The sequence below is a fragment of the Spermophilus citellus genome (genome assembly GCF_964194105.1).
Source record: "Spermophilus citellus genome assembly, chromosome: 12".
Lineage (NCBI taxonomy): Eukaryota > Metazoa > Chordata > Mammalia > Rodentia > Sciuridae > Spermophilus > Spermophilus citellus.
Window position 1 is genome coordinate 9,350,099 of NC_138198.1, and position 10,921 is coordinate 9,361,019.

Genomic DNA, 10,921 nt, shown 5'->3' on the forward strand with positions numbered 1-10,921 from the left:
ATGAAACAACATTGCAGGTGGGCACAGGGATCATAGTAATTTATGCCCTCATGTTTTTTGGGTTGTTTTTTTTTTTTTTTGCTCCAAACTGTGTTGATATGAAACGTCTATCTGAAGTCTCATTCATGTGTTTACAACTTCTGCTTTTCTTCTAGGATATTGTCAAAGCCATGGTTCCTTGAACAGACTCTAGCGGTTTCCACTCTAGTACTGGTTTGCATGGTAAATATTCTGGTCTCCCATTCTCAATCAGCAAAAGGATCGTTTCTGACAGGTTCCTTGATTATGTACTAGAATACTAGAATGAAACGGATGGTTTCAGGGTGGTCCTTGTGATAAGGAACCTTGGGTGGGGAGAGGGGATTGTGAGTGGAGAGATACAGAGACATAGAGGGAGAACAAAGCAGTATGATATGAAGCTGCCTGTTTTAAGAAATTCAAATCCAATGCTGTGAAAGAGGAATGTCTGCTGTTCTTCTCACCCTCACAGGCACGGTGGGAGCAGGGCATGGTCTCATTTATCTAGCAAGACGTCTTAAGCTCAGAAGGAACTCATTTGAAGGCTATGAGTTCATCAGTGCACAGGGGAAGAGGTCAGTGGCCAGAGCACACACTGAGATGGCCCCGTCTCCAGGGTGCCTCACTTGACCTTCCGCAGGTGGTGAAAGCTCTGTACGGTCCTCTCCACGACGTCATCCGTGGTGACCAGTGGCTGGGACCCCATGACCTTTTTGGCTTTTTCGCAGCGGTAGTAGTGGCAGGTGCCAGCCAGTGCAACCCTCGTTGGTGTGAAAGTGGGCTGAAGCTGGATGATGGGACTGACCACCATCACCAGCAGGGACACCAGAAGGGCCAGGTAATAGGCTACCCAGTAGGGGATGTGGTATTTGGGGGCCTCATAATTAAGGCCTGTCAGGATGCGGGACAGGAACGTCCAGAAAGGGATGGATTCGTCGTTGGTGATGTGACATGCCTTCCCACCCAGTGCTGCATCCCGGGAGAGGTACTCTGCAGCCAGGATGCATCCAGGGATTACTACTTGTCCACGGAGGTGAGATCTACCGTTATCATCATGTTGCTGGTTCTTCCCGTTCCCAATCATGAACTTCATCTTGCCCTTCTCGGCTGCCTCAGTGAGGATGGGGACCGACTGGGGATCTACTAGGCCAAAAATGCCATGAGGACGGATAGCTGTGGTTAAGAAACTTCTCTCGGGATCACTGGCATCCAGAACAGCTCTCTCTTGTAGGATCTGGGTCTCCGTGTAAGTAGTCTATGGGTTTCGTGGCATAAGGAAGTTCTTCGGTTCCATTTTTGATGTCACTGCCCTCAAAGATGACACTGGCGCTGCTGGTCAAAATGAGTTTCTGAACTCCAGCCTTTTTGCAAGTTTCAATGACATTCTTGGTGCCAGTGAAATTCACTCTATAATGGAGCTCCTTGTTGTTACAGGAGGGTGGGGGTGATGCACCGTGGAAAACTGTGCTTACGCCTCTCAGAGCTGGGAACAGGTCCTCTTGGTTGCAGAGGTCACCCAGAAAGAACTGCACCCGGGGATCATCAAAACCTTGCCGGATATCGAATACGTTGACGGTGTAGCCCCTTGCAAGCGACGGCTCCACTATGTGCTGCCCCAGGAATCCAGCGCCTCCGATCACTGTGCAGTTCTTGACCTTGGGAATGTCCTCTATCACATGGATCCACGTGTCCTGCTCTCTCACTGGCTCACCCACTGCTTCTTCTATTATGGCTCAAAATATGGTCTTGTTTACACTCAGACTTTTCTTCTTCCCGTCTGTCTGTAGGCACTCTCTCAGCCTGCCTCTGTGGTCTACACCCACAGAGTTCCAGCTGCTGACCACCACTCTCTTTTCCTAGCCTGCATCGAGAATCTAAATTTTAAAAAGCGACCCAGGGGGTTCTGAGAAAACTCTCAGTTGTATTTCTTGACGGGCACTTGGGACCCACAGGTTTGGAAACACAGACGAGAACACCGCCTGCCTCCGGCAAGTATCAAGCAACCCTTAGATGAAGACGTTTCTTATTTCTAAAAAGCCCTTCGCAAAGATCAACTGAATAGACAAAACGGTGACACCCCGGTCTCTAAGACAGAGTTCCATATGGAGGGAGGTTGGTAGGCCAGATGACACTTACAGGGTCTTTGTCCCCAATGTCCACACTTGGAAATTGTTCCTCTTTTGAGAACATGCTTCTAGTTCTGTAACTTTCCTGCATAAAAGAATAATGCTTGCAAGGTTTTTAACCTGATAAGGAGACACATAGAGATTGCTGGCGTAATTCTTTAGATCTGCTTCTCTATCAGAGAGCAGCCCTCCACCTGATCCCAGCTGTATCTTCAAAACCTGCAGGTGTGAGTCTTTATTTTGCTGATCCCCCATCGCCCCTGGCCGGAACCGCAAGTTTGGCTGCGCTGGTCGCGGCAACTCAAGACTGTAGAACAACAAAAGTGGGCAAGAGAGAAGTCCCTGAGCTCGTGAACCTGACATTCTTTGTGTGTTCGCGGGGAAAGAACTAGTGTTTTTTGTAATATGGAGAAAAATAAACAGGGCCATGTACTGATCACCTAGTAACAGGTGTATCAGTCCATTTTCTATTACTATAACAAAATAGCTGAGGTTAGATAACTTACAAAGAAAAGAGGTTTATTTAGGTCCTGATTCTGAAGGTTCAAGGGCATCCCAGCAGCTCGTGAGGACCTTGTAGCCACCAGCAATATGACGATAAGAGTGTGTGCCAGAGGGAGAGATCACATCACCAGTTAGGAAGTCAGAGCAAGGAGAGGGATGGACTCATTTTTTTTTATAAACAGGGCTCTCAAGAAAACTAATCAGGGTCCTCTGAGAGCCAACTACTCTAACCCCTTCCAGGGCAGCGTCCCCAGAGGCCCCTACTGTCTCCGCCTCCTAAAGGGCCACCACCTCAACACCGGGAGACTCAGGCCTCTGACCCAGAACCCCTGGGGCAAAGCCACCTGTGAACCACAGCACCGGAGCCGGGAGCAAGGAGAAGCCCCGTCACAGGGCCATCGAGGAAGGTGCTTCAGGGCAAGTGCCATTTACACCGAGCTGTTGTTTCTTCCGTGCAGGAGGGAAACTGAGGCAGGGAGCCCATGGGGCAGAGCGGGGACCTGCTGGGTTTCTGGACCCGGGTGCGCCTCTATCTCTGAGCTGAGTGCCGAGACGTGGCTGCCCAGGGGCAGAGTGTGGCTGGGACGACTTTCCTGTAGCACAACCACCACAGGCCGGCTGTGGGGAGGGGTTCAGAGCTCCGCCTCGCCATCACCAGCGGGGACCCAAGGACCCTGGCAGTCCCGCTGCCCCCCAGCTCTGGGAACTTGAAAGCAGGGGGACCGCAGCCCAGATCCCTTGGAAGCTCTGGGTTTTTCCCGAGGGTTGAGGGATCAGGACCCTAGTGGACCGTGACATCAGCAGGTGAGTCCCCTGCCTGTCCCATCCAGCATCACTGGGGGAAAGACACCACCCTCCCCGTCCCCTCCCCCAGGAAGGGGAACCACAAGTCTCAAGGCTCTATCCCTTTCCATCCTGGAGACCAGTCATGAGCACACACTTGCAACAGAGACGCCGACGGACAGGAAGAGGCCAAGCCCACCTCACGCATCGATCCTCCAACCAGTTCAGAGGATGTGGATCAGATGCTCGGGCTGGAACCTGCTGCAGGAATTGGGAGATCAGACATTCGCTCTCATGTGCTATGTGAAGCCGTTTTCCTTGGGGGAACTTGCTTTTTTTTTTTTTAATGCATTTCTGATTTGGCCCAGGATTTTAGAATAACGGTCACTTCTGGTGCTTAGAAAAACAAAAGACTCCGATCGTGCTTTCAGCTTTCAAAGGCGAGCCGTCTTTCCGCCAGCACCTGTTTCAGGACGCATTAGCCTCTTTTGCCCGGGCTCCTGTGTGCTCTTCCTGTCTGGGCCGGTTTGGGCTGGGAGCCGGCACGTGCGTGTGTTAGCGTGGGAGCTCTGTGGCTGACTGTACCATGGTAGAAGAAATTCACCCCAGCACAATTCCTTCCCAAACCCTCTGTCCCTTGTCATGTGGTTTAACGAGCTTAGTGATGCTGTCGCCCGTACAGAGGCCAGGGCTGAACGGCTGCCCCGAGGATGTCCTCTTCACACCCGTGCATTCCCCCAGCCACAGTGTTGTCACAGAGGTGCTTCCATTTTTGCAGAGCCCAGGACAAGGACACAAATGGAGCCCCTCATCCTGTGCCCCTAAACATTGAAAATGACAACCAAGATACACTCGGGGACCAAAACTCGTTCCCCAAGACGCGCCCTCTTGGAGAACCTGGAGGTGAAGGAGACAGGCTGTCCCCTCCCCGGCCACCGACAGCCTGAGTAGCAGAAAGGACTTGCTGGGGCAGCTCAGCAGAAGCTGGGGGAGAGGGAGGCAACTGGTCCCATCTGGACCTGGGGCAGGGCTGACCTGGGCAAGCTCCAGGGGTCAGTGTGCAGGTGTGCTGCTGCTGACTCGGGACTTCCTGTCCCCAGGTCACACCAGAGGTGCAGAGGGCAGGAAGGAGCATGCTCACCTGGGGACCCTGTCTCAGGACAGCCTTTTACAAGGGCACCCTCGTTTGCTCCAATTCCCAGATAGGGCCTCTCATTGCCCCCTTACCCACCCTGAGTGCCCTCTGTCCTGCACTCTGGCCTGGGGAGCCCCAGTCGTGTTCCGCACTCCAGCCCTGAATGCCCATTCGCTCTAACAGGTGTCAAACATGCAAAATGCTTCCTCACAAACCAAACACAAAGTCCCTGTGCTTTGGTGATTTGGGTAAAGGGGTCCCCTGACGGCACAGGCCCTGGACAGGGGTCCCTCTTCCCCAGGCCCAAAAGGCTGGAGCTGGGGGACTGGAAGGGCCATGGGACTGGGCAAAGCCTGTTAGTCCATGAGGTGGACCTGGCAGACGACTGCTTCCCTCTGTCACTGTGTGCTGACGGCATCAAGGACGCGCCATCTTCCCGCGTGGCAGGAAGCTCTGGGACCACCGTCAGTCAGGAGACAGTCACCCGGGGCCGTCTCTGGCAATATGAACGCAGAAGCAGCACAGGATTGGGGACGTGCCACCCTGGAGGGCTACCCAGAGGGAGTGCCCAGGGGCTCCTGCTTCCTGGATCCTGTTCTTAGCTTCATCATCTCCTGCCCTCTGAGCTGCTGCCTGCATCCGATCAACCCTTTCCACTAACCCTGCCAGGGCTGGCTTCCACCACGGCTTCCAAAGCCCTCAGAGGTACATTAGTCACACAACCCTCACGTTACAGAGGGAAGAGCTGACGCCATCGGTCGACACGGAGTCAAGCTTCACACAATATTAGTTTTCCTTCTGATCATGTCATTTGCCTGCCAAAACCCAACAATGGATTCTCCCAGTGTCCTCCATAGCTCCTCGGTCCCCAGCCACCAACACGGCCCATTCTCCCATGCACCCAGATCTGAACACGTGTGAACAACCTGGCTCTCCATCTCCATGTGTCACTTCCTTCTCATGTAAGCTCCACCCTCTGGTCTACTTGACCACCTCCACAGAAGGCGCCCCCTAGTGGCCTTGGAAGCACTTCTGCACAGAAGGCGTGATTCAGGACGGCACCAGGGAATCCTTCAGCACAGAAGGCCATGGTTCCAGAGGGGGTGGGTGTGCTGTGGGAAGCGTCCCTCTCCAAGCAGGAAGAGGATGGTGTTCAGCCACTCTGCCACATGCATAGCTGTCCTTCATCTTGAACAAAGGAGGATCCTTGGGCCCAAAGTCTACTGGCCACATAGCTACTTAGGAAGGCAGGCCCCTCGCACTTCTCTTTTTTCCTTAATGTTTTTAGCTGTAAATTGACACAGTATCTTTTTATTTATTTATTTTTATGTGGTGCTGAGGATTGAACCCAGTGCCTCGCCTGTGAGAGGCAAGTGCTCCACCACTGAGCTACAGTTTATTACAATTATTTTTATAACTGTGAAGAATAGTGTCGGGGTCCTCCACCGACTGACGTTTGGGGAAATCCTGGCACACTGCTATTTGGGGAGCATGAGACCACGGCTCCTGGATAGGACCTGCGCCTCCACCAGGCAGTGAGAATGTTTTGTTCAGTCCCGTGCAGCTGGTCCTGGGGCGGATACGAGACGTAGATAGTGGGGAGTTCATGATAAAACAGCTGAATTAATAAATAAAAGACCATTAGTTCAGCTGTCAGTGGTCTGGAAGTGGTAGTGAAACCCGAGCCAGCTAAAATAACGGCCATGTAAAGAGGTGCGCATTGACTCTGCTCAAGAGAACGTGTGTTTCAAGCAGGCTGTAATCCCCTCTTACCACCACACTTCCAGGTGCACCCCGTTTATTCAGGGAAACAGACCCGGCTGGACCTTTAATTGCTCATCCTGGAGCCTATTAACTGGGCTCACTGCGCGTGTGGGTCCCAGTGTCCCTCGGCTGGAGCGGCCTTCCCTGCACCCACTCCCCACTCTGTGTAATTTCCCCGTCAGATACCCAGCTCCCCGCACTGTTCCTTCTTGGCTCTGATCACAGTTTTCAACCATGTATCGATCATTTGATTCCTGATCACCTTTAGTACTAGACACCAAGCTTCCTGAGCAGAGAAACCAAGTCTACGCTCCTAATGCCTGATTCTGGCTCCCGGCTTGGGCTACGGCTTTGTAAGTGCTCAATAAATACCTGATGAATGACCGGCTGAGTGACTTGCGTGTGTCCTTTATTTTAAACAATTAGCTAATTCAGTCCAGCCTTTCCTCCACTTTGCCCAAATAAACAAGGTTGATAAACATCCATGAGCCAAGACCTCAACAAAACCATTTAGAGAGCCTGAGATTTCAGAGAAACCGAAATGCCCCTCTGTGCAGCTGCCCCCCACTGAGGAGGGCCAGCTCTGCTCCCAGAGCCTGGGGCCACGGGATAAGATAAAGGACAGGCCCCTGGGAAGGCCAGGGCCATGCCTGCAGTTCTGCTCTTGGCTCTGTGGGTCCCCTGTGTCCTGCTCAGGGCATATGCTTTCCACCCCACGGACCCCGATCTCACACTTGGGGCATGGTTGCTTTTCGTTAGCCCCATTACTCGGTGGCTAAGATACCTGGTTCTCTTGCTGTAGTGCTGTTCTTGGGGTACCCCACCATCATCTGTGCCCACCGTCCTCACGTTGGGACTTCCAAAATAAGCAACCCACAAAACGAATCCAACCTCCCACGCCTCCTCGGCAAGAGTGACATCCCCTACCACGAGGCACCTTAGCTGAGGAATGGTCTCCCCACCCAGCCTGCCTCTCCCCGCCCAGCAAGCCCAAGGTGACCACTGGCTCCGCTCCCTGCCAGGCTTCGACTCCACCTGGCCTTTCCCGAGTCCCCTGATCCCACACCCGTGCCCCACTCTGCATTAATGTGGGATTTCCAGAAGCCACGTCCTGTCCAGCGCCCGCCTCAATCCCTGTCAATCCACTCGTTCTTCTGACAGACATCTAGTAAGCACCTGCTGTGTGCTAAGAATTTGCTGTGGCAAACCAGAGGGGCAAGTTCCTGCCACTGAGGGGTTTTGCTGTTGAGAAGACCAGAAAAGATGTGGAAGCTCGGGGGCATTCAGAGCCCTTGGGGACATGGCCCTGCTCGCCTCTGTTTGAGGATTTTCTAGAACCTTCTCCATAACATTCAATGCCACGCCTGTCCTGAGCCCTTTGGAGCTCATCCACCGTGCCACCCTCTCCCTGGCGGCCTGGCCTTGGCTCGTTATCCCCTACGTGTCCCCTCTCTCTCTTCTCTGACCCCCTCCCTGGCCACCTCTTCCTTTCTCTTCAGCGCTCACCTTTCCAGAAGTTTCCCTCAGCAGCCCCCCCCCCCACTGCTTCCCATCCCCTGCCCAGGTGGGAGGTGGGTGCAGGGGCCCCTCCCACGCTCCACAGCCCCTGGGGCTCCCTGATGACACTCCTCCTCTTGCTGGTGACTGGCAGGTGGCGATCACAGAAGCAGAGATCACAGGAACATCTGGCGGGGATTCAGGTTCACAGGCGCAGGTGACAACGCCTTGGGGTTACCCAGGACAGTCTGGCTTCCAGCTGCTGTCCCGGTGCAGACCCTAAAGACACCTTCCTTCACTCTTGCCAGAGCCGCTGGGATCACCGTGGTGTACCACCACGCCTGGCCCAAAGCGGTTTTTTGGAGACGGCACCCTGGTAGTAATTCCAGCTTCCTTGGAGACGTTACATAGTATCAGGTTTCTTTTGGTTCTTGGAATGTTTCAAAGCTGTGCCTACCTCAGGGCCCTGGCACACACTGCTCCCTGTGCCTGGAAAGCCCTGTTCACCCTTCTCACTGCACTGAATCCTTTTCATCCCACAAATATTAGGTTAAATGCCATCTTTCAGAGAGTCCTTTTCTGACATTCTATGCCAACTGGGTCCCTCTTCCTGTCTGTACTCCTAAGTCAGCTCCCTGGCCATTTCCGAGGGGCACATTGTCACCATGTTGAGTTTCACATGCTGTCACTCCCGCAGAACCCAAGAGTCACCAAACAGGAAACTGAGCACATTTCTTTGATTCAAGTCAGTCTCCTCCACCACAGTGACACTGTCAAAGGCCTCCTCTCCCTTAGCCTGGATGACGGGCGTGGGCCACCACATCACGTCCAGCGCGTCCAGAGGGGCGGGGCTGGTTCTGCCCAGGCGGGCAGACGCCTGGCACAATGGCCTTCCAGTGAGGAGGCTTTGGGGGGAGCTGGGCCTGGCAGCCGGGGAGAAGGGAGATTGGAGTCACTGAGCAAAGTTCAGAGACTATGATGAGGGGGCGGAGGGACAGAAGTAGGCCAGCCTGACGGGGGCGGAAGACTGGGCCTGAAGTAAGCCATGAGGCTCTTGGAGGAGAAAAAGGGCCCTAGCAAGGTTCCCCCCGATAGCGGGGGTTTACACTCTGTTCTGCACAGGGAGGTCCGCCCTCCGAGGCTCATTTTCTGTTTTCAACAATAACATTCCCCTCCCTTCCTCCTGGGAACTAGGAGAGAGGCCATGCCAGGGCGCAGAGCTCTCCGTCATTGGACTCTTGGCAGAGAACCTAGTCTGCCTCCTGGGCAGCTGGACATGTGGTTGGGTGGCCTTGAATGTCTAGTTTTACAGGGAGCAGAGCCAACGCCCCGCCTGGCGGCCCAGCGAGGAGGAGGGCCTCCCTGCAGGACGCCTGAGAGTCTTCCACCTCCCACCAAAATAGTTCAGAAAACTTAAAACTCCCCACTGCCTCCTAACTTGAAGGACAGACCTCTTCCTTCAACAGACAGGGCTTTCTAGAAGCTTCACCTGCTCACCCAGTTGACATACGGGTCTCCATCCCAAGGCCCCTCCATACTGTCCACCCACATCTTTGTTGAGTGAGGGGCTGGTCCAGGTCACCGGCTGCCAGTTTCCACTCACCTACGGTGCGCCCGACGTCCCCAGCATCTTACACATGACATTGCGTCTAGCCCTTGCATGAAGCCAGTGAAACCAGTCCATTTGGTCCCTATTTCGTAAATAAGGAACCAAGGCACAGAGACATCAAATAGCTCCCCCGGGCCACACAGCAAATTTCACAGCCGTGGTGATGAGCCAGGACCTAGCTTGCACCTCACCTCGGGGCACGGCTTTGGTCATCACAGCTGAAGGCTGGCGGTGGGGACTACTAGGCTGATAGGAATTGAAGCCGTGGGTGCCACTCAGCGTCCTGCCATGCACAGGACAGCCCCCCATGGTGCCGCTGTGTCCACCACCAGATGTCACACCCAGACAGCCTTCTCATGAGATCCCACCCAGATTGTACTAAAACGTGTGTCCCTGACACAAGCAGGCAAGTGTCCCCAAGGCAGGGACCCATCCCTCACATGACCTGTCACTCAATCAGGGTTTGTCAAATAAATGAACCGAGCCACCAGCCGATGGGCAGAGAAGCCCCAGAGCACCTCTTCCCTGTCCTTCAGTGGCCCATTCTCTGCCCTCCCCTTGGGTCCTTGTCACTTTCTGTCTCAGTTCGTAATTATCAGGGCTTGACTCATCTTTCCTATTAACAGAGGGTGTAGACAGCACGGGGCCACCCCTTCCCCGTGGTCTCCGCCGCTCTGCCTCGTCCCCCATGAGAACCTTGATCAATATTTACTGAGCTTGCCCGGCTCTGCTTGCTCCTCGCTGCACATCCTCTCCCTTCCCCACGCTGGGCTCATCTCCTCCGTATTAACTCAAGTTCAGTCTACCAAAGGGTCTAGCATGGCCGGCAGGACAGGGCGGTGGTGGTGGAGCCGACACTGCAGCCGGCCTCCAAGGCCCGGGCAGGGACCCCCAGGAGCCCACGCAAGTGTTTTCCACTTGATGTTTCTAATCAGAATAAAAATGAGCACAGCGATGAATAGGTACTAATGAACCCGTCCCGGTTGCACTCTTCACAAGGTGGTGTAAGACGGAAGTTGGACTGTTTCATTTATCTATTTATGTTCACTTTGCTTGTTTTGTAGAGGACTTGGCCCAAGATGGCAGAAGTACCCAAGGCCCAGCAAATCCACACTGCAGCTCTGGGTCAAGGTCAGAATTGGGGGCTGTCTGCTCCCCACCTGGACCAGCACCGTGAGACAGGCTGCCTCACGGAGCAGCTCTCGATTGCTGGGTAACAAATGAGCACATCCCCACAGCAAGCAGGACACCCGCGGATGGCTCCACAGCTCGGCAGGTCGCAGCCCAGGCCTGACCAAACCGGGGTCCAGGCTTTGGGGTCTCACAGGCTGCAGTGGAGGGCTTAGCCAGGCTGCCTTCCTATATGAAGGTCCAAGTGGGGAAGTTCTGCTTCTGAGCTCACTCAGGTTGTGGGCAAAATCTCCTTGAGGTAGTAGAACTGTGTTCCTTGCCACGTGGGCCTGCCTACAGGTCCTCTCCCAGCAC

The 10,921-nt window shown here is 54.2% G+C and overlaps 1 protein-coding gene across 1 annotated transcript; it reads right to left on the reverse strand.

The window, feature by feature from the left end:
• Positions 1-593: 593 nt before the first annotated feature.
• Positions 594-9,745, reverse strand: LOC308632028 (sterol-4-alpha-carboxylate 3-dehydrogenase, decarboxylating-like; the record flags this gene model as incomplete). The annotated part of the gene is given in 3 exon segments (XM_081263685.1): positions 594-1,267; positions 1,269-1,741; positions 9,628-9,745. Coding segments are annotated over 3 exon segments (1,218 nt in total). The 3' UTR covers positions 594-640.
• Positions 9,746-10,921: the final 1,176 nt, after the last annotated feature.